Source organism: Geotrypetes seraphini, chromosome 8 (assembly GCF_902459505.1).
Source record: "Geotrypetes seraphini chromosome 8, aGeoSer1.1, whole genome shotgun sequence".
Lineage (NCBI taxonomy): Eukaryota > Metazoa > Chordata > Amphibia > Gymnophiona > Dermophiidae > Geotrypetes > Geotrypetes seraphini.
The window spans coordinates 192,998,730-193,026,546 of NC_047091.1; the positions used below are offsets into that span (position 1 = coordinate 192,998,730).

At 44.9% G+C, this 27,817-nt stretch overlaps 1 protein-coding gene across 2 annotated transcripts; it reads right to left on the bottom strand.

Moving 5' to 3' along the window:
* Positions 1 to 1,475: 1,475 nt before the first annotated feature.
* On the bottom strand, positions 1,476 to 27,535 carry SLC7A4 (solute carrier family 7 member 4). Of its 2 annotated transcripts, XM_033956398.1 has the most exons (7): positions 27,029 to 27,535; positions 26,825 to 26,898; positions 16,110 to 16,276; positions 9,833 to 10,899; positions 5,528 to 6,216; positions 3,448 to 3,556; positions 1,476 to 1,957 (listed from the first exon to the last, which is right to left on the bottom strand). In XM_033956398.1, exons 4-7 carry the CDS (start codon positions 10,812 to 10,814, stop codon positions 1,770 to 1,772), a joined length of 1,968 nt encoding a protein of 655 aa, XP_033812289.1. In that variant the 5' UTR covers positions 10,815 to 10,899; positions 16,110 to 16,276; positions 26,825 to 26,898; positions 27,029 to 27,535; the 3' UTR covers positions 1,476 to 1,769. The 2 variants fall into 2 exon arrangements, with proteins under 2 accessions (XP_033812289.1, XP_033812290.1); XM_033956399.1 differs by lacking the exons at positions 26,825 to 26,898; positions 27,029 to 27,535 and adding an exon at positions 26,523 to 26,570.
* Between the last annotated feature and the right edge of the window lie 282 nt (positions 27,536 to 27,817).

Here is a 27,817-nt window from a genome sequence, read left to right on the forward strand (position 1 = left end):
ACTCTGTGTGCAAAATGCAGTTGACCAATTCAGGGCCACACAGACACGCTTGCACTGGCTCCCAGCTGAGAAATACTATTTGTTAAAATGATTAGTCCTATCCTCTCTTTTACAAAGCCGTGCTTGTGCTTTTAGTGCCGGCCACCGCGGGAGCAGCTCGGACGCTCATAGGAGTTCTATGAGCGTTGGAGCAATTACTGCGGCGGCTGGCGCTAAAAACGCTAGAGCGGCTTTGTAAAGGAGGGGGGGGGGGCTAGTGTTTAAAGTTTTCATGGGATGGAACCAATATATTTTTTGAAGAAAATACCCATGTAGTCTCCTAATCATCCTTTGTGCTTTCAGAATGAGAGAGGTTTTGCTCTTCCCTCTATTAAAACTCGGAGGCTTGAATGTGCTCGTTCTTTTGCATACTCCCGCTCTATGGCTTTTCGATGAATAAAAATCGATTGATGACTTAATGCTGTTTCAAAGAGTTCTTAAAAGCTTTTTGTTTCACTGATTTTTTTTAGAAGGGTAAAATAATACCTAAGTTGACAAAACTACCATTAGTTTTATCTTTGTAAGATTTATGTTAAATTACATTATATGATTTAATTATTTTTGTATTATCTGATTATTATACTGGTATTGTTTGTTTACTTATGTATTATGTATGATATTATGTAACCTGCTCAGGGTGTTTTCAGGAGAGCGGGCTAAATACACACATGAATGAATGAATAATTGGAAGGATTATGTCTGAGGAGACATTTCATTGAGAGGGTGGTGGATATTTGAAATATCCTTCCAGTACAAGCTGCAGCAAGAAAAACTTGTGCCTTTGGGAAGAGTAGCTTATAAATAAATACAATGAAAAGCTGCTTGGAACAGATACAGAGGTCACTGATCAGAAATAGCAGTGTAGGAGGGGATTCCTTTCTGTATCAGTGACACAGGATTGGGACTTTGATGTGATTGTATGTGATAATCTTAAGGTAGTCAAAAAGGCTGAAAAGGTGACGGCGAAAACAAGAAGGATGCTAGGTTGCATAGGGAGAAGTATGGCCAGTAGGAAAAAGGAGGTATTGATGCCCCTGTATAACACTCTGACGAGACCTCGTTTAGAATGTCTTGTGCAATTCTAGAGGCCACACCTTCAAAAAGATATAAAAAAGATGGCGTTGGTTCAGAGAAAGGCTACTAAAATTGTGTGTGCCTTTGTCATAAGGCGTATGGGGACAGACTTAAAAATCTCAATCTGTATACTTTGGAGGAAAGGTGAGAGAGGGGCGATATGATAGATGTTTAAATACCTACATAATATAAACGTACATGAGTTGAAGGCATAGGATGACGTTAAGAGGTGATAGGCTCAGGAGTAATCTAAGGAAATACTTTTTACAGAAAGAGTGGTAGATGTGTGGAACAATCTCCCAGAAGAGGTGGTGGAAACAGAGACTGTGTCTGAATTCAAGAAAGCCTGGGATAGGCACGTGGGATCTCTCGGAGAGAGAAAGAGATAATGGTTACTGCGGATGGGCAGACTAGATGGGCCATTTGACCTTTATCTGCTAACATATGTCTCTGTTTCTATGTAATAACAGTGTGGGAGGGGTTTCTTTATGTATCACATAGGCTCTCTTCCTGCATTAATGTGTTGGCAGTGTCAATGTGGGAAGGTTTCCATGATACAGTGGTATTGGGAAATAGTTCCATTCTGTAAGTGGCATTAGTTTTGCCTGAGAAATCAGCAGATAGTAGGTGCAGTGGAGACTCTCCTTTGCATGGTATCATCTCTTGACCTCCTCTTCTTCAGCCATCCCCATGGCATCCTGTGTTCTTGGCTGGACAGTCTGAACTGTCTCCTTCAGGCTGCTGCCAGAGAATACCACGTACCGGGCTGTCACACCATGTGACTTGGGCTCCCGCAGGTTTTCCTTGCTATGCCATATGCCATAACCAAAATAGACCACGAGACCTAGAGGAAGGGAAGACAATAAACAGCAAATGAGAGGCAAAAGGAGCCAGGGTCTACAAAAAGTAGGAATGGTGAATGTAATTTGTGTTGTAAAGAAAGGAAGTCACCATCCTCTGCCAAGACAGGTTTGATCCTTCTCATCTGAGCTTGGCCTTATTTCTGGATGGGTTTGTACAGTATCAGCTGTAATTATTTTAAATGGAATTTAACTGCAAAGCTACTTCATAAACCATGAGAAGGGAAATGAGAAATTCAAGATACAGGATGAGTGGAAAACCTTTAGGTCCTCCCAGGGAAAGTGTTTCTGAACTAAACTAAGGCACAATATTACCAGAGCTATTAGAAACATAGAACATGACGGCAGAAAAGGGCCACGGCCCATCTAGTCTGCCCACACTAAAGGCCCACCCCCTAAATACCTCCATGAAGAGATCCCACATGCAAGCCCCAGGTGCATCTCGTAGCAACATTTCTTCAGTGAGCAGACACAACCGGATGCAGTGGCAGTTCCAGTCTCTCTTGTCTAGAGTTTGGAACAGAGCTAAGGGCCTGCACCTACACTTCTTGGTCTCTCTGCTGCCATGTCACTAGGATGCTATTTAATAGCAACTTGCCTCTTTTAAGGCTGCAGGACCATGAGCCTTCATCTTCCCCCAATCCTCTTAACCTGGTCAGTGCAGCTCTTTCCCTCTTCTGTTCTACTAGGCCAGTTCTAGGAAGCAGATGATTTTATCAGTTCTAATGTAGAATGTACATTCCATAATAGTCCATAGGGTTCCTGATTCTATCAACTGACATCAGTGCTAGAAGCTCCATGATCCAATCCTGGTGTAGCCTAAAGTCTTCAGCACATTTGCTCTTTCTATTGTATCCCTTCTCCAGGTCTTCTCTTTCCCTTCTCTTCCCTCTGTTATCCTACCCACATCTTTCCCAATCTCCACTTCTTTACTCCCTCTGTTATCATATCCTCCTCTATTCCAATCTCCATCTCTTCACTGTCCTCTGCTGCTCTTCCTTCCTCTCTAGTGTTTCCTTCCCTCCGTTGCTTCATGATTTTCTATCTCCCCCCTCCCCACTTTCTTGAAGAGATATAAGAGCCAGAGCCAGGCAGAGGGCAGAACTGAAGTAGCTGCATGAGGTGGGAAGAAGCTCTTCCGAGTGCTGTTCATTCTCCTGTGACTCTTTATCTCCCCTAAGACAGATTGTTTAGATTATAAGCTTATTTGAGCAGGGACTGTCTCCTTTGAGACTCTGTAGAGCGCTGCGTACATCTGGTAGTGTTCTAGAAATAATAGAAGTAGTATGACGACTTTGGAGCAGGACCTGATTATCTCAACTCATATAACACAGTCCACTAAACAATTGTTATATAGTGAATTTTGTCAGACATACGATCACACTGTAACGTCAAGGGCCATGTGAATGACAAAGCAAAGCTTATTTAAAACAAAGCTCAATACAGATGTCCCAGCTTAATCCAAGAAACTCACCAATAAGAAGCCAGATGGCGAAACGCACCCATGTCATGTAGTTCAGCTTCAGCATGAGATAGATGTTGAGGAGAATACTTAAAGCAGGTGTGAGTGGAACAAGAGGAACCTGGAAAGAACCGAGAATCAATGAATCTTGCAGAAGGATCCATGGGGAGATGGTAAGAGTGCCCCTAGTGGGAGTTCTGTGCTGAATGCTTGAGGGACCTCAAGAAGATCCCAAAGTCCTTAAAGCATCTGACACACAGGGCCACCGAGATCTTAGGGTGTTTGACACAGTGCCCCTAAGAGACTGACACTAGGATTTCAGAGGCTACAAGAGTGAGAAAGCAAGGAATTTGGCATATTATGTCCATTTGACTAACTCTCATGCCTCCAACCCCCACCTCCGATTCCTCTTCACTTTCTACTCAAACTATGCCTGAATAGTTCCAAGGCAAGATTCACAGGTTAATCATGAGTTCTTTGCCAGGTCACCTCCATCTCCCCTTCCCTATACTTCTTTCACCTACCATTTGTACCTCTGTCTTCCTCCAAATTCTACCTGTTCCTCTGATCCCATTCCCTGGATCCTGAGCATATGTAGGAATTCTCTCATTTGCCTGAAGCTCACTTGCAGTTTTGCAGAACAGTATCCAGGTTCTTAGGCCTAATTCTTTAATATAAAAGGTGGGACAGTGTGCCAGTGTCTGAAACGTGAGACAAAGGAAGAAGATATAGTAACCTCTCCCCATCCCCCTACCGTAAGCAAGACTGAAGCAGGGTCTATGTGAGCTTCCTTCCATCAGAACTTTGCATGCACTATAGTGCCTCAAGCTTTGTCAGGGTTAGGAGAAGGGGAGATGGATGGACAGAACTATACAGGAGAGCAAAACATGAAAGAGGTGATCTCCAGCAGTCACTGAAATCGAGGCTAGTTGAGCTGGGCCAAGGGAGACATGGCATCTGGCCGCATCTTCATTGGTCCAGTTCTGATATCCTCCCGAAAACAGAGGGACAGAGAGGAGGGAGCACGAAGCAAGAACAAAAGGATGGAGGGACCACAGTAGAGAAACTGAGTTCCAGAGCATAGAGAGGAAGAAACAGACCTCAAGGAGATGGCGATTGTGGCGGTGGTGAGAAGAGAAAGAGACAAATCTAGGTGAGGGAAGGGCGCTTGACATTCTCTGCAGTATAACAAAAACCGGTGGAGGTTTGATTCCTCATTCCTGTAGGTAGAACCACTGGTGCCTGGCACTCTCTTGTGTATTAGAAAATACTGCCCGATACTCTGCTCTTTTTCCTCCTCCTCCTCCATCCTGATCCTCCTGCTAACCTTAGAATGAAGAAAACACAATACTGTAAATAACGACCCATCTTCTGAAAAACCACTGGGTGCTTGGGGTGTAGCCACGGGGCGGGTGGCCTGCCCAGTTTGGGCTCAGGCCCATCCACCCAGCAGCCACAGTGGCTGACCTAGAAGTCTTCCCTCTGCCGTGTTTTGCATGAGATGGAAAGCTGCCGGCAGTGTATAGGAACCGCTGCTGGTGACCTGAAAAGAAATAGAAATGCTGCATGGGCTGGGGGGTGGGTGAGAAGGGAGGGAGAGAGAGAGAAGATGCTGCACGGTCTGGGGGGGGAAGGGGAGTGAAAATGAGAGGCTGCTGCATAGTCTTGGGGGGGAAGGGGAAGGAAAGAGAGGCTGCTGCATAGGCTGGGGGGAAGGGGAGGGAAAGAGAAAGGCTGCTGCACAGGCTTTGTGGTAGTGGGGGGGAAAAAGAAAGGCCCACTCACTTTGGGCTCAGGCCCCCTCAAAATTGGCTGTCTGGCTATGCCACTGCTTTAATGAGATGTAAAATGGACATAAAATCTGAACTGCTGAAACTGTGTGTCCCTCCCCCCCACACGAAAAAGTGCAACAGCCTAAGCTTCCCACACCCTGCAAGTTCTGGGGCCTGGGCCCACCCTACTCACTCTGCTGAATCACTTCTAAGGGCAAGTCTTCCTGACTTGCACAAGCAGCACAAAATGGCTGTCTAGAACAACAAATCAACATGTTCCCCTTGCAGAAGGACCAAGAGAACAAAAAACAGCTGTTTACCTGAAAGGTTTTGGCCTTCTCCTGCTGCTCATGAACCCAAATGAAGAACAGACTCAGGCAGAACCCAGATGTGAACAGAACCAGAAGAAGAGTAGAGCTCCAGGTGGGCAGGTGCAAGTGGGTGTTTCCAAACACCAGGATGGAGCACAGCGATATGGCAGAAACCACGATGGCGACCATGGCGAATGTAACTACCTCTCCTGGATAACAGTTATGAAGGAATTTCAGATAGGGCTCAAAGGTGGCTTTCAGCTGGCCTGGATCCCTGCGCTCTGTGCCTCTTTTCCCCTTCTCCACCAGCTGCAGTTTATCAGAGAAGGACTCGTATTCCTTCAGCTCAGAGTTGCTCTCACTACCTAGGCTGGCGTTGCTGGGCGGTGGGCTAGCCTGGCATTTCATGGGTGAGGCTGGCTCCGTTGGGGTCTTCTGGAATCGTAGGATAATGATACTGGCAGCGACAAAAGTGTACGCCAACAGCGTGCCAATGGATAGGAACTGAACCAGTGCCTCCAGGTCAAATATCAAGGCCAGCAGCGCCATCAGGCTGCCAAACACCAGAATAGCAATCATGGGCACTTTGGTGTGCGGATTTACTTTGGAGAAAACCTGGAAGAAGAGCCCATCTTCTGCCATCGCATAGACGATTCTTGGAAGCGAGAAGAGGTTACTTAGGAGAACCGTGTTCATGGCTAGGGAGAAGAAGTAAGAAAGGGTTAATATACACTGCAATAATCAACACAAAACAAGAAGCAACTGAAAGACCTGATGGGTCCGTGCAAGGAAATGTCACTTTTAGGATACGGATCCAGGATCCCTCTGCAAAGGCTTATAAAAATGGGTGGTTTTCACCCCCGAAATGCCCATTTCAGAATTGCAATTAGAGCGTTCCTGGGTTTATAAAACAGGCAGCTCTGTCGCTACACCTCATTCATCCTGCTCTATAATCTAATTAGGTGAACTCCTTATCTACAAATAGTAATCATACTTAGTGTGATTAAGATTAGCTGAATTATTTCATGGTATCGAACACAAACCACGGAGTGGTAACAGAACTGGCACTTTTAGACTGAATTTCAGAATCGAGGAAGGGTAAAAGACCACAGGAAATTCCTCACAACCAACCTGTAACCAATTGCTGAAAAAAGCAATGCTGGGACACTGTTCACACTGTGCAGTTTTATTCATTTCTGGAGCACAGTTAAACAAAAATAATAAGACGCTGGATCAATGCATTTTCTAATTACACCTCCAAGTCATCTCCTCTTAGAAATATTTTTTAAAGAATTAGGAAGAAATATTTTATCACTCAATGAAGTTAAGCTCTGGAACTGGTTGCCACAGGATATAGTAACAGCAGTTAATGTGTCTGGGTTCATAAAATGTTTGGACAAGTTCCTGGAGGAAAAGTTCCTAGTCTGCTATTGAGACCAACATAGGGGAAGCCACTGCTTGCTCTGGGATCAGTAAGATGGACTCTTGCTACTATTTGGGGATTCCACATAGAATGTTGCTAATATTTGGGGTTCCGGAATGTTGCTACTATTAGAAATAAGAGATCCAGGGCGACTCTCGAGAGGAGGAATGCTGGCTTCGGCCTAACTCTCGGTAAGCCCGAAACCTTCTCAGAGCATCTGAGTTCCAGCTAGCTAGGACACTCGGCCTACATCCTCGGTAGGCGGTGCACGGACACTCGGCCTACACTCTGGTAGGCGGTGTACGGACACTCAGACTATACCCCGATAGGCGGTGAATGGACACTTGGCCTACACCTTCGGGTAGGTGTTGAACGGACACTCGGCCTACACCTTCGGGTAGGCGGGGCCAGGGGCTGTGTCTGAATTCAAAGGGCCTGGGATAGGCACATGGGATCTCTCGGAGAAAGGAAGAGATGCGGATGGGCAGACTAGATGGGCCATTTGGCCTTAATCTGCCATCATGTTTCTATGTTTAGGTTTCTGTCAGGTACTTGTGTCCTGAATTGGTCACTGTTGGAAAGAGGATACTGGGCTTGGTCTGACCCAGATGGTGATACTTCCATAGGGGCCATGCTTTCAAAATGATTCGGAGCTCAACTCAGCACACATTCCATGTCTGTAAAAAGGAAAAGGTCATGGGCACAACTGGCTAGGCCATATTTAGATGTAGAGCACAGCAGATAGAATGGACACACTTTGGAAGGACTCAAACCCAGGGCAAGCAGTGGCTTCCTCCATGCATTGAATAAATGTCTTTTAAAAATGGTCAGTCTTTATTAAGTTTCTAAGTTTATTTTTGATAAACTGTCCAATACAAATGTCCAGACTACCGCTACTTCGAGAAGCAGGTGACGGCCTGGCTCTTCGTCCAAGCCTTCAATACCTAGGGTGACTGACTATGCTGCTCCTTATATCTGCCCTGCCCCCACCCCAATCCCCACTCATGGATTCTCAGCAGCATTATAAAGAGCAGGGTGACCAAAACTCCCTCTAAATGCCCCAGCACTATCCATACAGAGCCAGGGTGGATGGAGACAGAGCAGAACAAGGGCGCTTTTCCTGACTCAGCCACTATGAAAGCAGCAAAAAGCGTGTCTTAATGGAACCACTCAACTACTGTATGTGGCTGTCCACTGAAATTTTCACCATTTTATTACAACAAAACTTATATGCCGTACGATCCACAGTTCTCGGCAGGTTATAAGAAATATAAAATCAAATAAACTTGTTTCTGAAACAGAAAATGAGGCTGTACATCTTTTCAATGATCCTAGAAAGTGTTGCTTTTTCTCAGCGCTGCCCTTTCTATGATGGAAAACACCAGCTGTTCTTGAATTAATAAGTAATGACTAGAGAAACAGGGACTTTGTACATGTACCAGGGAAACGGCCACAGCTCACTGTCTTAGGGGGTCTCTACCAACTAGTCTGTCCCCACTGCTACTCAGGAATCTCAGCCATGCTGTTGCTCAGAGACTGTGCTATCCAGGGCAGGATTAATTCTTCGAGGGCCCCTAGGCACACAAGTACACTGGGCCCCTAGCCCCGCCCCGCTCCACCCACGGACCCCCCCCCCCAATCGACAGAAAGTATGACAAGCAAGCAACACGGGTAAGAAAGGCAATAGGAAGTGTAATTTTGCAAGCGGTGCTGCTTGCCCAAAGTTTCCCTCTGACGCACCCAGGTGGAAACAGGAAGTTGCGTCAGAGGGAATCTTTGGGCAAGCAGCAAGCTTGCAAAATTACAGTTCTCGTTGCCTTTCTTAACTGCGTTGCTTGCTTGTCTTACTTTCCATCGATGGGGGGGGGGGGGGCAAATTGCCGATCGATGCTGGAGGAACTCATCGCCATTTGGGAAAAACAATGTTGATGCCCTCCTTCATCGGGCCCCCTGACCATTTCGGGCCCTAGGCACGTGCCTATTTGGCGTATTGGTCAATCCGGCCCTGGTGCTATCACCAACACAAGAAGCACTTTCTCCCTGCCCCTTTCAACTTCCATTACAACCTCAATTGGAATGAGCTTCTCATGGGACTTTGCTACTATGAGCCTTAATTCCTAACTTGAATCCTCTCACTTCTTCCACCTACCCAGCCACTACATCAACCATCCCGCTAGCTTCTACTTCCTCCATAACCTGGTCCCTCCATTCCTAAAGTTTGGTCACTAGATGTCCCTGTTATGCAATGGATGGGAGGACCTCCCCAGGTGAACTGTGATGTCTTCCTCTGCTTCGTTCTCCCGAGCTGCTCTAAGATGCAAAAACAGGGCTTGGGAACGCGTGCATCACTAGGAACTGACCCACTGTCAACACCCTTCCTCCCCCCGAACGTTTTCCGCAAATCTCCTGCTAGGTGATCATCTCTTACTTCCACCACCAGCATAGAGATCGGGATGCAATGTTAATGGTAACAAAGGCCTTTTTTCCTTCTGTTCTTTTGGGTTCCAGCTCCATCAGAACCAGAACTGAGATATAGCACTGTAAGCCTTCATTGGCAACTAGATGAGATGTCACTTTGATGAATGGGCTTTGGCCATGGAGAAGGGGAAGGAACTTTCATTAGGGCTCTGTCTTATAATCACAAGCCCTAAATGCTGCACAAGGGCTGGAACATCCTTCCCAGTGCCTGAATCCTGCTTTTCCAACATTCCCATTTCTGGGTCAACCTAGGGACCTGAAGACCTGAGCCAGGAATCAAGAGTGGCTCTTCAGTGTGGAGGGATGGATTCCCGTCACTCAGGCATCAGTTCTGTAAGGACCCTTCCTACAGAAGAGGCTGTAACACTCTCTGCTCACAGGAAAGACATGGCAGTATTTTGCAAAACACTCACCACAAATGGAGCCAACAGCGATAATAAATCCAGCCCACTTGTAACCTCGCTGGTTAAATGCATCAGAAAGAGCCGAGTCTGGGGTCAACGACTTCCAGGGAACAATCAGTGTCAGGACTATTGATACGAGAATATAGGCTCCAGTTGCCAACCCCAGAGAAATCGCTGTTGCTATGGGTACAGCCTTCTGAGGATTTTTCGCTTCTTCACTAGAGGCCGCAATGACGTCAAAACCAACAAAGGCATAGAAGCATGTGGCACTGCCAGCCATGATGCCCGAGAAACCAAATGGTGCAAAACCTCCTTCTGCAGCACTCCAGTTCTTTGGTTCTGCAAGAATGAACCCAAAAATGAGGATGAAGAGTATGATGCCCAGGCTAACAGCAGCAAACACGTGGTTAAGCCACGAGGATACTTTAGCTCCAAAAGAAATAAATACCATTGCAATCAGCAATATCCCTGCAGCCAAGAAGTCTGGGTAGTGTGCCAGGAAGGGCACATGCCATGTGCCAATATGTGTCTCTGTGAAGTTTTTGATTTGGTGGTCAAACACGGAATCCAGATAGCCACTCCAAGCCCTGGCCACTGCAGCTCCACCAATCATGTACTCCAGAACCACATTCCAGCCAATTAAAAAGGCCCAGATTTCTCCGACAGAGACATAGGTGAACATGTACGCAGAGCCTGTCCGTGGCACTCGGGCACCAAACTCAGCATAGCAAAAGGCTGCAAGCAATGAGGCAAAACCAGCAGCAAGAAAGGAGATGACCACCGCTGGGCCGGCTATATCTCTGGCTACTGTGCCAGTCAGCACATACAAGCCTGAGCCCACCATCCCGCCCACCCCAAGGAGAGTCAGGTCAAATGTGGAGAGGCATCTCTTCAGGGACGTCTCCATCATGTCCTCCTCCAGAGTCTTCACCCGATTGAGCTTTTGGCAGAAACGGGCTAGATCCCCAGAGGAGGGCAGTCGGTTCACCATTTTGGCCAGGAAAATTGCTGCTCCTTCACTGATGAGGCGTCGCTGCCAAATTCAGGTGGCCAATGTATGCTTTCGAGCTGTGCACCTAGAAGCAAAAGAGACAGAAACAAGTGTAAAGAAACAACACATGAGTCCCTCCGGTTTCCTCGCCACTTACCCCATACCCGTATTTTAATTGCTCCACTTACAAAAGAGGTTGCTGAAAGATTGAGTGCCAGTAGCTCTCAATATACTGGCCAAGTGATTTTCCCATGACCTCTGCTTGCAACTCACAACAACCCTGTTTGTCCCGTTTGTAAGTTCTATTGAGCATAGATTGTCTCTTACATGTTTCATGTACAGTGCTATAGAGATGATAAGTATGAGTAGTAATATTGTTTAAAAGGGAAATCTTACTAGTGATTCAAGAGTGATACAAGTTTCCTGAGGTCAGTGCTGGGGTGAGGAGGCAGCTTTCTGACCGAAGATGGTTGTGGGAGTCCATGAAGACAGGGAAGGGCTCCTGTGTGAGCGGGTGAAGGGTATCTGTAACAGATTTATTGGGGAGGGGTCTGGGGCCTGCTTAGCCACCTAAAATCTTGGCCATGTCATTTGTTGATGTTTCTAGAGGTGGCATAAATACGCATAAGGCTACTCTCTTTCAACTGAACACTCCAGCATGAGAGGACATTAAACCTTGTTTGAAGGCAGCTCTGTGATACCATCCTGCATGTTTCTTTGCTTTCAGTAGCACATGGAAAATAACCAGAGAGCAGATAAGGCCTGGGATAGTCCTAGAATGTGGATCATGTCCTTCTGGCATAGTGTGTCACTTGGGGAAGGTGGGGCTGGCAACTGACTCGTTTTAGCCTCATTACATGTATTTCTTGCATCTCTGATTTAAGAAAAAGTAGAACTCTAGGGTCACATTGTGCAGAGATGCCAAAGCTGGAGATTTATCACTGCTATGCTGGAGATTGAAGGCCAATGAGTGAGCTTTTTTCACACGGAGCCCCAGCTATGTCTAAAATCAACTTTGGCAGATGTACATTGCAAAAACTTACATATTCTAATCAATAAATAGAAAATACAATTCCTTTTTCTACATTCATTATCTGGTCATTTTAATTTTCCTCATCAGGTTAGTCCCAGTCTCTGGTTTCTGCTTTCCTCTGTCTTCTCTGAACTCTCTTGCCTGGGTTTCTGTCCATTTGGCATTTTTTCTCTCTCCATATATACCATCCACTCTGTGTCGCTATCACCCTGTCCAGTGTTCCCCTAGGCCCCTGCTCCTATCCTCACACCATGTTAAGCATCCCTTTTCTCCGAGTCTGTATTCTTGCCCCATTCCATCTACCATCCCTATCATGTATTTGTCATTATCCTTTTGTGTCCCTACGTCCTCTACCTGTCCAGCATCGTTAGACAAGTCCCTGCTGAACCAGAACATACGCAGGTAGGGCTAGTCTCAGTTAGGGCGCTGGTCTTTGACCAGCAGGGCCGCCATGTGAGCGGACTGCTGGACACGATGGATCACTGGCCTGACCCAACAGTGGCAATTCTTATGTTCTTATGTTCTCTGTGTCCCTATCCCTCCCCATGCCCACATCTCTCCCTTTCTCTCCTCCCCACCTGCATCTCCATCTCTACTCCCTGTGGTTTCAGTATCTCTCCCCCTTCCTCCTTCCCTCGCAGTTCTCAGCAGATAAAGGCCAAATGGCCCATCCAGTCTTCCCATCTGCAGCATCTACTATTTCCTCCTCTCCCTAAGAGATCTCATGTGCCTGAATTCAAACATTCTTTGTCTCCACCACCTCTACCTGGAGACTATTCATGCATCCGCCACCCTTACTGTAAAAAAGTATTTCCTTAGATTACTCCTGAGCCTATCACCTCCTAACTTCATCATTTCATTCTCTCTCTCGCTCCCCATCCCACCCCCGTTCCTGTATTTCTCTTTTTCCCTCCCTCATGGTATGGCATCTCTCACTTTCTTCTTTCCTCCCCCCCTTTGTTCAGCATTTGTGACTCCTACATCCCCCCACTCCATTCAGCATCTCCCTCCAAGTTTGACATCTGCCAATCACATGCTCCCTCCCCCATCCTGGGAGGGATCCCTCAAGCTTACCTTCCATCCTAGCCTGCATCAGCAGCTCCAGCGTTGAAAGCAGGCTGCATGTAGGCAGTCCTCAGGGCCTTTCCTCTGCCAAATCTGCCTCCTCCAGAAACAGAGGAGAATCAGAGAAGGGGGGTCCAGCAGAGGGAAGGCCCTGCAGACTACCCACAGGCAGGGCCGGCCAGGATGGAAAGCAAGCTTAAGGGACCCTAAGGTGGTAGAGAAGAGACAAGCCAATGCTGGAGTAAAAGATGCTTTAGTGTGTGAGCCTGAGAAGAGGGGCAAATGCGTGTATGTCTGCATTGTGGGGCAAACCCAACATTGGATTAGCGTCCTCATTAGAAACACAGCTAGTCAGTGACTTTGAAGTCTTCACTGAGTGACACTGTTCTTGTTCTCAACCCAATCCCTCGTGTATAGTCGTTTTATTTTCTTCTGTTATAAATATTCAGTGTTCTATCATTTATTGATAGTTGAGTATAATGTAAACTGCTTATGAAATCCTAAATGGCTAAGAGGATCTGCAAAGGAAGTGGAAGTAGTGGGACCACTGGGAAACAGCGACCATAATATGATCAAGTTCAAAGTTGAAGTAGGAACACTGAAGGGAAAGCGAACCACAGCGACAACTTTTAACTACAAGAAAGGAAACTACGAAGCGATGAGGGTAATGGTAAGGAAGAAACTTAGGAACAGCTCAAAGAAATGGCAGACTGTAGAGCAAGCCTGCTCTTTATTCAAGGACACAGTGAGCGAGGCGCAGAATCTGTATATCCCAGATTCAGAAAAGGGTGCAAAAAGGGTTGAACGAAAGACCCGGCGTGGATAACTAAAGATGTGAAGAAAGCGATAACTGATAAGAAGAAGTCATTCAGGAAATGGAAAAAGGGCAAAACCGAGGAGAACTGGAAAAAGCACAGGAAGTATCAAAAAGAATGTCACCTTGTGGTTAGAAAAGCCAAAAGAGAATATGAAGAGAGGCTAGCCAGGGAAGCACGAAATTTCAAACTGTTCTTCAGATATGTTAAGGGGAAGCAGCCGGCTAGGGAGGAGGACAGACCACTGGATGACAGAGACAGGAAGGGAGTGGTAAAAGAGGAGAAAGAAGTGGCGGAAAGACTAAACATGTTCTTTTCGTCTGTATTTACAAAAGAGGACACATCCAACATACCGGAACCTGAACAAATCTTCAAAGGAGACCAAGGAGAAAAATTAACATCCATGGAAGTAAGCCTCGAAGACAAGCAGATAGAAAAATTAAAAACTGATAAATTGCCGGGCCCAGACGGAATCCACCCAAGGGTTCTGAAAGAACTAAAGGAGGAAATAGCGGAACTACTACAGCAAGTTTTCAATCTATCCCTGAAAACAGGCGTGATCCCAGAGGACTGGAAGATAGCCAATGTAACACCCATCTTTAAAAAAGAATCAAGAGGTGACCCGAGGAACTACAGACCGGTAAGTCTGACCTCAATTCTGAGGAAAATGGCGGAAGCACTGATAAAGGACATCATCGATGAGCATCTAGAAAGAAATAAACTTCTGATAACAAACCAACATGGCTTCTGCAAGGGAAGATTGTGCCTAACGAACTTATTGCATTTCTTTGAAGGAATTAACAAGTGGATGGACAAAGGGGACCCCATAGACATCATATACTTAGATTTCCAGAAAGCCTTTGACAAGGTACCCCATGAACGCCTACTTCGGAAACTGAAGAACCATGGGGTGGAAGGAGACGTACATAGATGGGGGCCACCGCGGGAGCGGACTGCTGGGCACGATGGACCACTGGTCTGACCCAGCAGTGGCAGTTCTTATGTTCTTAGATGGATCAGGAATTGGTTGGCAGGTAGGAAGCAGAGGGTAGGAGTGAAGGGCCACTACTCGGACTGGAGGAGGGTCACGAGTGGTGTTCCGCAGGGGTCGGTGCTTGGACTGCTGCTACTCAATGTATTTATAAATGATCTAGAAACAGAGACGAAGTGCGAAATAATAAAATTCGCAGACGACACCAAACTATTTAGTGGGGTTAGGACTAAAGAGGACTGTGAAGATTTACAAAGGGACCTGAACAAACTAGGGGAGTGGGCGACGACATGGCAGATGAAGTTTAATGTAGAGAAACGTAAAGTCTTGCATGTAGGACACAGAAACCCGAAGTACAGCTATACGATGGGAGGGCTGTTATTGGGTGAGAGTACCCAAGAAAGGGACTTGGGGGTAATGGTGGATGAGAAAATGAAGCTGTCAGCACAGTGTGCAGCAGCCGCTAAGAAGGCAAATAGAATGCTAGGTATAATCAAGAAAGGTATTACAACCAGAACGAAAGAAGTTATCCTACCGTTGTATCGGGCGATGGTACGTCTGCATCTGGAGTACTGTGTCCAGTAATGGTCGCCGTACCTTAAAAAGGATATGGCGATACTCGAGAGGGTTCAGAAGAGAGCGACACGTTTGATAAAAGGTATGGAAAACCTTTCATACACTGAAAGACTGGAGAAACTGGGGCTCTTTTCCTTGGAGAAGGGGAGACTTTGAGGGGATATGATTGAGACCTATAAGATCATGAAGGGCATAGAGAAAGTGGAGAGGGACAGATTCTTCAAACTCTCGAATACTACAAAAACGAGAGGGCATTCGGAAAAGTTGAAAGGGGACAGATTCAAAACCAATGCTAGGAAGTTCTTCTTCACCCAACGGGTGGTGGACACCTGGAATGTGCTTCCAGAGTGCATGATAGGACAGAGTACGGTACTGGGGTTCAAGAAGGGATTGGACAATTTTCTGAAGGAAAAGGGGATAGATGGGTATAGATAAAGGATTGCTATACAGGTCCTGGACCTGTTGGGCTGCCGCGTGAGCGGATTGCTGTACATGATGGACCCCCTGGTCTGACCCAGCAGAGGCAATGCTTATGTTCTTACTACATTTTAATAAACTTGAAAGTTGATTTCCTGAAAACCGACTGGCCAGGTGTGTCCCACAGCCTGGGTTAAGAACCTGCTACAATGTTTTTTTCATAGTGGTACAGAATCCCATTGTACCGTATCGTAATTGCTTTGGGTCTTTTGGGGTAATCAAATACAGCAAGTTAAAAACAGGTCGTCCAACTCCCCACGATCACAGAAAATCCTCTCACAGCAACATCCCAGCAGCTGTGTACAGAGAATATGAACATGTGTTTCTCACTTACCCACCTTTCAGTTTAACATTGCAGCTGCCGTGCCCACAACGCGAGAGAAGGAACCACTTGATAATATGCAGATTCAGGCAGAGAAATGTTCTTCGATATAGCCCTTGGGAAAATGCTTGAGTACCTGATTGTAAACCGCTTAGATAACCTTGATAGGCGGTATATAAATACCTGAAATAAATAAATGAGTCTTGATAGGCAGTATATATCCAGTGACGTGAACAGTGACGCAGCATGTTGAGTAAATTTAATTAATCCCTTTTTACAAAGACGCGTTAGGCTTTTTTATAGCCAGCTGTGGCGGTATTAGCTTCGACACTCATAGGAATTGTATGAGCGTTGGCGCTAATAACACTGCGGCCAGCGATAAAAAAAACCTAATGCGGCTTCGTAAAAGAGGATGGGAGAGTAAATTATTTAATTTAATAGCAATAACCATTAAGTTAAAAGTGGATTTAAGAAGATTGAGAATAATTCAGAACACCACGGTTCAACTGATTTTTGGTCTGAAGAAGAATGACCACATTATTGCATTGGTTAGCGCTAAAAGCAAGAGTACGATTTAAATTTTCTTGCATTTGTTTTAAGTTGATATCAGGAGAGTCTTCAATTTATCTGTCTCTTCATTTCTATAGACCATCAACGAATACAAGAAGTTCTCACTTATTTGCCTATCCTAAGCCAAATGGTGTCCGATGGAAGACCTTCTTTGATAGGACCTTAGCGTTTCAGGCAGGTAAACTACAATTCTGGCTTGGTGAATGTATTTCTCAAGCCATGTCTTACTGTTCTTTTTGAAAATTAGTCAAGACTTCTCTGTTTAACAAATTTATTACTTAGTTGGGTATTTTTAAAGATTGCAATCATATTTTTAAACTTTTCGTATGAATGTATTTCGTTGATTGTTCATTTTCTTATGGTGTGAACCGCCTATAACTCTTGGTAATGGTGGTATAAAATAATTTATTATTATTATTATTATTATTACAATCAAGTATAAAAACCATAAGAAAATCTGAAACTATTTCTGAAACCACTTTGTTTTTATAGCTTTCCTAAAAGACACAGAATGTGAGTGACAGGATTTTGTAGACTTCAATCATATCTCCCCTCAGCCGTCTCTTTTCCAAGCTTAGAAACCCTAACCTTTTTAGACTTTCCTCATACAAGAGGAGTTCCATCCCCTTTATCATCTTGGTCGCTATTCTTTTGAAACTTTTCTTGAGAAGAGCAGAATTGAACACAATACCCCAGGTGAGGTTGCACCATGGAGCGATACTCCATACTGAGAGACCAGCCATCATCTCTCCCTGGAAACTCCCATGGAGGGTGAGACCTTGGGGATTGAGTGAGGGTGGATCTGACAGGAGAGGAGGGACTTAGGCCTATAGCCACACCTACCTAATGGTTAAATTATAGCACTGGGGAGAATATTGTAGCTGCAGAAGTGACAGTCAGAATTCAAAGGATTAATGTCCAACAGGATCAGAACAAGACTATTGAGGTCTATAATTCAGACTTTTAGTCCCATCAGTTCAGACAAATGTTGTATGGTTAATCATATAACTTAAGCTGTTGAAATTGGTCAATTTTTTTGTTTTCGTTGCATAGTTCAAATAAACCTTTTCAATTGATTAGCCAACCTTGGGTTTTCCTGTGGGGGAAGAGGGCGAATCCATCCGCCAACTCTTCTGTTCCCCAGGTGGGACCAACAGAGATTGCCTTTGGGGAACTCTAGCCAAGTCGGGCCTCGGACCCAGAGCTGCTCTGAAGGGGGCAGTACATATGTCATTGCCTTTTCTGAAAGGCATTACAAGGCTGTACAGTTGCTGCACATTTAAGGAACAGGGAGATGCTAAGTGGACCAATCAGTCAGTAGCATTCTTATTACACAGCAAAGCAGTAGATTTTAATTAAAAAAAAAAAAAAAAGACCCCAAAGCAATAATGCAGGCATTGCTGCCATCAGCCACATTCAGCTGAGGAGATAAGAACATAAGAATAGCCTTACTGGGTCAGACCAATGGTCCATCAAGCCCAGTAGTCCGTCCACACAGTGGCCAATCCAGGTCACTAGTACCTGGCCAAAACCCAAGGAGTAGCAATATTCCATGCAAGCAGTGGCTTCCCCCATGTCTTTCTCAATAACAGACTATGGACTTTTCCTCCAGGAACTTGTCCAAACCTTTCTTAAAACCAGCTAAGCTATCCGCTCTTACCACATCCTCTGGCAACGTGTTCCAGAGATTAACTATTTTCTGAGTGAAAAAAAAATTCCTCCTATTGGTTTTAAAAGTATTTCCCTGTAACTTAATCGAGTGTCCCCTAGTCTTTGTAATTTTTGACAGAGTGAAAAATCGATCCACTTGTACCCGTTCTACTCCACTCAGGATTTTCTAGACTTCAATCATCTCTCCCCTGAACTGTCTCTTTTCCAAGCTGAAGAGCCCTAACCGTTTTAGTCTTTCCTCATACGAGAGGAGTTCCATCCCCTTTACCATCTTGGTCACTCTTCTTTGAACCTTTTCTAGTACCACTATATCTTTCTTGAGATATGGAAACCAGAATTGAACGCAATACTCCAGGTGAGGTTGCACCATGGAGCAATACAGGGGCATTATAACATTCTTAGTCTTGTTAACCATCCCTTTTTTAATAATTCCTAGCATCCTTTTTGCTTATTTGGCCACCGCCACCGCACATTGGGCGGAAGGTTTTATTGTATTGTCTATGATGATCCTTTTCTTGGGCGCTAATCCCCAAGGTGGACCCTAGCATCTGGTAACTGTGATTCAGGTTATTCTTCCCAATGTGCATCACTTGTATTTGTCCAAATTAAATTTCATCTGCCATTTGGATGCCCAGTCTTTCAATTTCCTAAGGTCCTTCTGCAATTTTTCACAATCTGCATGCGTCTTAACAACTTTGAACAGTTTTAGTGTCATCTGTAAATTTAACTACCTCACTTGCCATTCCAATTTCCAGATCATTTATAATAAGTTAAATAGCACCAGTCCCAGTACAGACCCCTGTGGCACTCCACTGTTTACTCACCTCCTCTGAGAAAAATGACCATTTAACCCTACTCTCTGTTTTCTATCTGATAACCAATTCCTAATCCACAACTAAACTTTGCCACCTATCCCATGACACTTTAAGTTTCTTAGGAGCCTCTTGTGAGGAACTTTATCAAAAGCTTTCTGAAAATTTAGATACACTAAATCAACCGGCTCACCTTAATCCACATGTTTATTCACACCTTCAAAGAAGTCAAGCAAATTGGTGAGACAAGATCTCCCTTGGTTGAACCCATGCTGACTCTGTCTCATTAAATCATGTTTGTCTACGTGTTCCACAATTTTATTTTTTATAATCATTTCTACCATTTTGCCTGGCACTGAAGTGAGGCTTACCGGTCAGTAATTTCCGGATCTCCCCTGGAACCCTTTTTAAAAATCGGCATAACATTGGCCACCCTCCAATCATCAGGTACTACAGACGATTTTAGCAACAGGTTACAGATCACTAACAGCAGGTCAGCAATTTCATGTTTGAGTTCTTTTAGTACCCTGGGATATATACCATCCGTCCCAGGTGATTTATCACTTTTGAACTTGTCAATTTGGTTTAGTACATCTTCCAGATTCACCGAGATTTCTTTCAGTTCCTCCGCATCATCACCCTTGAAAACCATTTCCAGTTCAGGATCTCTTACATCTTCTTCTGTAAAGACCGAAGCAAAGAATTCATTCATTCAGTCTTTCTGTTATGGCCTTATCCTCCCTGAACGATCCTTTTGTTCCTTGATCATCCAACAGTCCCACAGATTCCCTCACAGGTTTTCTTATTTTTTTTTTTAAATTTTTATTTATAAAATTTTCATTCTTACAATAAATGAATAGCATAATATTTAGTTTATAATAATTATAGTTGTATGTACAATATCATATCATATATATTGAATCCCTTTCCCCTGTTATTTGTTTTTTCATTTTTCCTCATATTAATTTCTATATTTCCCTCCCTAACCCTATATTATTATTATCAATGTGTTAAGATATCTGATCTTTAGAATATTTTGTCAATGGATCCCATATTTTCTTAAAATTTTTTATATTTCCTTGTTGTAATGCCAATATTTTCTCCATTTTGTATATGTGACACACCGTCTCACAGGTTTTCTGCTTCTGATGTACCTAAAAAAATTGCTATGATTTTTTGCCTCTTTTGCAAATTTCTCTTCATATTGTTTCTTAGCTGTCTTTATCAATGCTTTGCATCTAACTTGCCAGTGCTTGTGTTTCTTCTTATTTTCTTAATTCAGATCCTTTTTTCATTTTTTTAAAGGATGTTTTCTTGCCTCTTTCAATTCACCTTTTAACCACGCTGGCTCTCGTTTCCTCTTCTTTCCACCTTTGCTGATACATGAAATACATCTGGTCTGGTCTTACACAATGCTATTTTTAAATAACATCCATGCCTGGTTTACAGTCCTAACCTTTTAGCTTCTTTTTAACCATTTTCCTCATTTTATCATAGTTGCCCTTTCAAAAACTAAATGCCCCTACAGTAGATTTCTATTGCGACGTTTCTCCCAGTATCAGCTGAAATTTGATCATGTTATGATCACTGGTTCCCAGCAGACCCAACACAGTTAACTCCTGTACTATGTTTTGCATTCTACTAAGGACCCCTTAGGCACAGTTAGGTCTTCCAGTCTGCAGCACCATGTCCAATGCCTTTAATGCCAGATCAGCCTCTGATTCAGAAAACAGCACTAGGATAGAAATCCAGAGTGTGGCAGATCAGATCCAGTTCCGTGAATTTGTTATTAGTAAAGTATCATGACTCAGATAGAGAATGGTAACGTGGGCTGCCCCTGATTTCTTGTGCAAGTTTCCTCTTAAGTTTTAATAATGTTTGTTATATATATTATTGTTTTTAAAATGTGTTAAAATTTGTTTTAGGACTGTTAGTTCACTCATTAGACGTTTTAAACTGTACATCGCTTAGAAAACTCTGTTTATAGGCGATTTATCAAATAAAATTGAACTTGAACTTGCAAAGAAAGTGTTTCTATTCCAGAAACTTTCAGCACCAGGCAGCATGATACTCATGATGCCAAAGGCATTTAAAGGAGAACACAAAAAGTGTTTCTCTTTTACCCTTTAGCCTTTCTTGTAGAAGAAATCTCCTAACCCCTTTCCCTCAGCAGCTCCAGTACTTCAGAGCAGAGGTTTAAGATTTTTAGAATACACCAAACCCAAGCCAAGAAGTTCCTCTCGCTCCTCTTACTTAGAAACTCTGAGCAAGGAGTGAGGCCACCATAGGCCCCCAAAGATACACACTGGCTGGCTTTGGCTGTTCCTGCATTGAGGAATGGTGGAAGGTGACAACATTTGACATCTCCACCAGTCTATTAACTTCACCTAATAGTGAATGTAAAACACAGACATTGCATCATGGACAGACAGTGCTGTAGGAAGGGGGGGGAGGGTCCTCCTCCACTCCTTCCCTTCCTCAACCTGCTACTCGCGCCAGTGTCAGTTCTTCTTCTGACGTCACTTCCTGGACCTGCACCTAGGAAGTGACGTCAGTAGCGCGAGTAGCAAGTTGTAGTTGCCTTTCAGACCAAGAACATTAAAGAGGTATGGAGAAAGGGAAGGGGTTCACATGGCAGGAGGGGGTGGAGGTGGGGGGAGAAGAGGGCAGGCCCCTCTTACCCTTGCTGCGCCACTGCAGGTATATGCTAGTCAATAACAGTCAAGCTTCCCTAAGTGGTATAGAATGGGTACACGTGAATCGGTTTTTGACTCCATCAATAATTACAAAGACTAGGGGACACTTGATGAAGTGATAGGGAAATATTTTTAACACCAATAGGAGGAAATATTCTTTCACTGAGAGAATAGTTAAGCTCTGGAACATGTTGCCAGAGGAGGTGGTAAGAGCAGTTAACATAGCTGGTTTTAAGAAAGGTTTGGACAAGTTTCTGGAGGAAAAGTCCATAGTCTACAATTGAGACAGACATGGGGGAAACCACTGCTTGTCCTGGATGGATAGTATGGGTTTTTGCCAGGTACTTGTGACCTATATTGGCCATGGTGAAGACTTGATACTGGGCTAGATGGACCATTGGTCTGACCCAGTGTGGCTATTCTTATGTTCTCCATCTTCCTCCCCCTCCCCTCCTGAATAGGTACATCACAGACAAAAGCTGTGTGTGCATCTCTCCCCCCCCCCTCAGAGTTGATTGTTAAATATTACTTACAGAATATATTATTTTTCACAGTAACCTACATAGCCCTAGTAACTAACCTGTTCCTGTTTCCAAATGAAACTAGTGATTGTCTTATATTACTTTTAGAAAGTTGGTTGCTCATTTAAAAGTAATATATTACTGGTGCTACTGTATTACTTTTCTTTCCTTTGACAACTGCTATTCTTTCTTTTCAGATTTAGATTTGTCTATTGTTCACCACTTTAGTATCGCCTGAGGAAAGATGGTATCTTAAATTACAATGATAAACAATAAGATATTGTGCTGTAATGGAGATTGACATGGTGCCTGAATAATGTGGTGGACCACGGTTTAATCATGCCAATGGAAATGGAAATGCCTGATTCCCCATGTACATGGGAACAAAATCTTTCACCACCCGCAGGAGCAGTAAAAAGCTTTGTTCCTGCGGGAACCCCCTCATCACAGCTCCCTGAGTTACCCACCATCCTTTACACCCCTTGAGCCCCCCCATCTCCCTCGCTCACAGGTCTGGCAGCTCCAGACGGCTTTCCTCCCTCCCTACTGCTGGCACATACTTTGTGGAAAAGAGAGCTGATCTCTACACAGGCCTGCTCAACGGTGCTCATGGTGTTCCCTTTGCTTCTGACACAACTTCCTCTGTTCACAAAGACAAGAAGTTGCATCATGCGGAGGAGCCTGGCAAAGGGAAGTCTGCGAACACCGTTGAGCAGCTCTTCTACAATGTATGTGCCAGCAGTAGGGAAGGAGGCAGGCTGGACACACAGTGACGGGACAAAAGCGCGCTGGACAAAGCAGAGCCGACATTTCAGAACAGACAATTGTGCACAAGCTGTAAAAGTTAATTTTAAAGAGCTCAGATGGGGGGCGTGGGGAGGGAACCCCCCCACTTTATTTAATACTGTTTGTGCTGCCGTTGGGGGTGTGTGGGGGTGCAACCCCCCCCCCCATTATACAGAAAACTTAACTGGTGCCGGCACAGTTAAATTCAGTTCTGGTGCGCTGCCGGCACGCGCGAGTTAAGTTTCAAGTTTATTTAAAATTTCTTATACTGCCTAATCAAACCTTCAAGGGGGTGTACAGATAAAAAAACATACCAAAATAAGTTACAGAACAATTAAAAACAAAGTGGGGGAAGTGACAATTTTTTAGTAACGTGGACAAACGAAAAATGAGGGAAGAAGGGTTGGAACTACAATTGGTAGAGAGAAAAAGAACATTTAAGGAAAAAACGAAAGGAAGGGAAACTAAAGATAAAAAGCCATTACCAAAAACATCATGAAATAAAAATGTCTTTAACTTTGCCTTAAAGTTAGCAAGATTTCTTATTTCACGTAAGTGATTTGGAATTCTGTTCCAAAGCGAAGGGGCACTGACAGAAAAAAATATAGTCCTCATTGTGTTGATGTAAGGAGGTTGTGAACTGTGGATCTCAGAGTCCTACTTTGATTGTATGGGATAAGTAAATTGTTAATGAACTCAGGTTGGTTGTTTTCTCTGCTTTTATAGGTAAGTAGAATTTTGTAAGTGATCCTGTGTTCCGTTGGAGTGACATGATCATATTTTTTGGTATTTTGTATTATTTGAACCACATGGCGGTGTAAATTACTGACCACCACTATTAAATTACTGCCAATAACACCGGCGGTGTAAATTACTGGCCGGCACTGGGGTGCGTCGCTGAGGCCAGCCAAAACAGAAACCAAGCCGACATCTTGAAGCCCTGTTTACTTCCCCCTGACGCGGGCCGCATAAAACAGCCAGGCGGGCTGGATTTGCCCCGCAGGCACATGTGGTATAGAAGGAAATGGATCTTCCTATTTCTTTGGTGTGGCTTCTTGGGATTTTGGTTTACGCTGATCAGTTTTTGGCATTTGTGTTCTGTGTTCTGTTAGGAAGAACTTTCTATGTAGTGTTCAGTTTTCTTGATAGTGCAGGGGATATTGTAAGGGGAGATGGGTTTTGTGGATCCTTTTTCTTTATTTGTGATTTATAAAATGACAGTTGTACAGAATATTGTTTCTTTTTATACTTTAAATGATTTCAGTATAATATCATAACTATTCAAAGCTTGTGCGGATAGGATCAGGCAGAGTTCGCAGGGACAGGGACAAATTTTTCCCCCACATCACTGTCTCCTTAGCAATATATTATTTACCCAAAACTGTCCCTGGTGAGAAACAGTGACAGTGCAAGCTTCCTCTATCCCTCTCCTTCCCTTCCCCCCTCCCAAACAGGTTCATCAAGACAGCGACAGTGCAAGCTTCCCCTATCCCTCTCCTTCCCTTCCCCCCTCCCAAACATGTACATCAAGAGAGTGACAGTGCAAGCTTCCCCTATCCCTCCCCTTCCCTTCCCCCCTCCCAAACAGGTACATCAAGAGAGCAACAGTGCAAGCTTCCCCTATCCCTCCCCTTCCCTTCCCCCCTCCCAAACATGTACATCAAGAGAGCGACAGTGCAAGCTTCCCCTATCCCTCCCCTTCCCTTCCCCCCTCCCAAACAGGTACATCAAGACAGCGACAGTGCAAGCTTCCCCTATCCCTCCCCTTCCCTTCCCCCCTCCCTAACATGTGTGTGGCGCGGTGGTTGGATCTACAGCCTCAGCACCCTGGGGTTGTGGGTTCAAACCCCGCGCTGCTCCTTGTGACCCTGGGCAAGTCACTTAATCCTCCATAGCCCCAGGTACGTTAGATAGATTGTGAGCCCACCGGGACAGAGAGGGAAAAATGCTTGAGTACCTGATTGTAAAAACCGCTTAGATAACCTTGATAGGCGGTATATAAAATCCTAATAAACTTAAACTTAATGTACATCAAGAGAGCGACAGTGCAAGCTTCCCCTATCCCTCCCTTTCCCTTCCCCCCTCCCAAACATGTACATCAAGACAGCGACAGTGCAAGCTTCCCCTATCCCCAGGGCAGGATTAACCAATAGGCCAAGCAGACATGTGCCTAGGGCCCAAAATGGTTAGGGGGGCCCGTTGAAGGAGGGCATCAACATTGTTTTTTCCAAACAGCGATGGGCCCCTCCCCAGGCCTGCCGACTTCCACTTATTTACTGCTCTCTCCCACCGCTGCCGAAGCCTGTAAAACCACTTTAACACATGCCGCGGGGCTCTAACATTGCGCGTGCCGCTGATGGCTTCCCTCCTCCCTCCCCCTCATGACATAACTTCCTATTTAGTTTATGGAGGAGAAGGAGGGAAGCCGGCAGCATCACACACACTGTTAAGAGTCCCGCGGCATGTGTTAAAGTTGTTTACAGGCTTCGGCAGCAGCGGGAGAAAGAGAGAGAGCAGTTGCTGGCCCTGTTTCTGGTGTTGCCGATCGAGGGGGGGGCCATTGTTGCCAATAGAGGGGGGGGGGCCCGGTGTTGCAAATCGCTGCTGGGCTTGTAGGGGCTGTCACCGTCTGAAAACTTTTTTTTGAGTGGTCTCCTTCAGTGGGCCCCCCTGACCATTTTGGGCCCTAGGCACGTGCCTACTGGGCCTATCCTTTAATCTGCCCCTATCCCTCCCCTCCCGTCCCCCCCCAAACAGGTACTTCAAGACAGCAACAGTGCAAGCTTCCCCTCCCCCCTAAACAGGTACATCAAGACAGTGACAGTGCAAGCTTCCCCTATCCCTCCCCTTCCCCCCTCCCAAACAGGTACATCAAGACAGCGACAGTGCAAGCTTCCCCTATCCTTCCCCTTCCCCCCCCCAACAGTACATCAAGACAACGACAGTGCAAGCTACCCCTATCCCTCCCCTTCCCTCCCTCCCAAACAGGTACATCAAGGCAGCGACAGTACAAGCTTCCTTTATCCCTCCCCTTCCCCCCCTCCCAAACAGGTACATCAAGGCAGCGACAGTACAAGCTTCCTTTATCCCTCCCCTTCCCCCCTCCCAAACAGGTACATCAAGGCAGCGACAGTGCAAGCTTCCTCTATCCCTTCCTCCTCCCAAACAGGTACATCAAGTCAGCGACAGTGCAAGCTTCCCCTATCCCTTCCCCCTCCCTCCAGAACAAGGGCCATCACTGTCTGTCTTCAATATTCTTTAACCCTTGGAAAGAAGTAGTGAGTGATAGTCACATAAATGTCCTATTGTCATTTGTTCCCTGACCTTGCTGAATCTTCCTAGGCAGACATCATTAAATATTAGTATTACTAACCTTGGCAGTAGACGGAACCTGCTTGTGTTTAAGAGTTATCAATCCTCCTACACAATGCCAAAGCTCCCATTTTGAATTTCAGGGAAAATTGCTCTGCAAATACACTCCCTTCTAGGTTCAATATTTAGGACCAGATAGGGCGTTTCTTTGTTTTGAGTCTTAACAAAAAGCATTTAGGACATATGGACCTAATGAGAAAATCTATTACTACAAGAAATAAACCAAAATAATGAGTCCCCATCTTCATCTTTATGCAAGAAAGACGAGTTGGATCTTTAGTTTTTGCCAAGGCACATACATACCTGCTCATGCAGAAAGACTGCCCCAGGCCTGGCTATCCTTCATCTCTCCAAATGCTGAAGCGTTACAAATACGCCTTGAAAACAAGATGGAAGCAAGAACACATCAGCACACAGAGACACATCAGCACAGCAATGCTATTCATGACAGCTGTTCCCTGAAGACCAGCTTCAGCTGTCATTTAGTGAAATGCAATGGTGTGTTACCTGCAAGTGCTGCTCCGAGCTTTGCAAGAGAAGGGCTGCAGCTTGCTTGCTGGCATCTTGCAGCAGAAGGCGGAGCAGGAGACAGTTAAAGGGCCTTTCTCTGTGCTTACAGGTGCAAATCTGCAGGGCTGATGTAATAGTCCTGCCTTAGCATTTGTTAAGCAGTTCGTGCACTCTAGTCTTGATGCTGGCAAAACCATTTTACTGGCATCCCTTGATCTTAAGCTGCCTTTGACTTGGTTAATCATTCACTACTCATCTTGCAGCTAGAATCTTTTGGTATTTCTGGTACGGTTCTAGCTTGGTTTAATTAAATTTTTATCTCTATCAACTCTTCATCACGTTTTGATCTGGGTAAATTTTGTCACCATTGCTGTTTATATATTTATCAGTCCTTTTGCTACATTAATTTATGCCGATGATATTCTTTAGGGGTTTGGGGTTTTTTTTCATCTACCTTCAGCATTGTACTTTTGCAATTTCAAAATGGCTTAAGGCTGACAATATGATTACGAATCCATCTAAAACGACTGTTTGTTGGGTTCCAGGACTTTTGTCATTACCAAAGACGGACATTCGGTTGCTTGAAACTGACCTGGAGTCCATTTTGGCCCTGCACTTTCTTTTGATTCCCAGATCTCACCAGTGAGAGTGGGTGGCGCAGGGGTTAGAGCCTCAGCACCCTGAGGTTGTGGGTTCAAATCCCTCGCTGCTCCTTGTGACCCTGGGCAAGTCATTTAATCCCCTCATTGCCCCAGGTACACTAGATAGAGTTTGAGCCCAAGGATT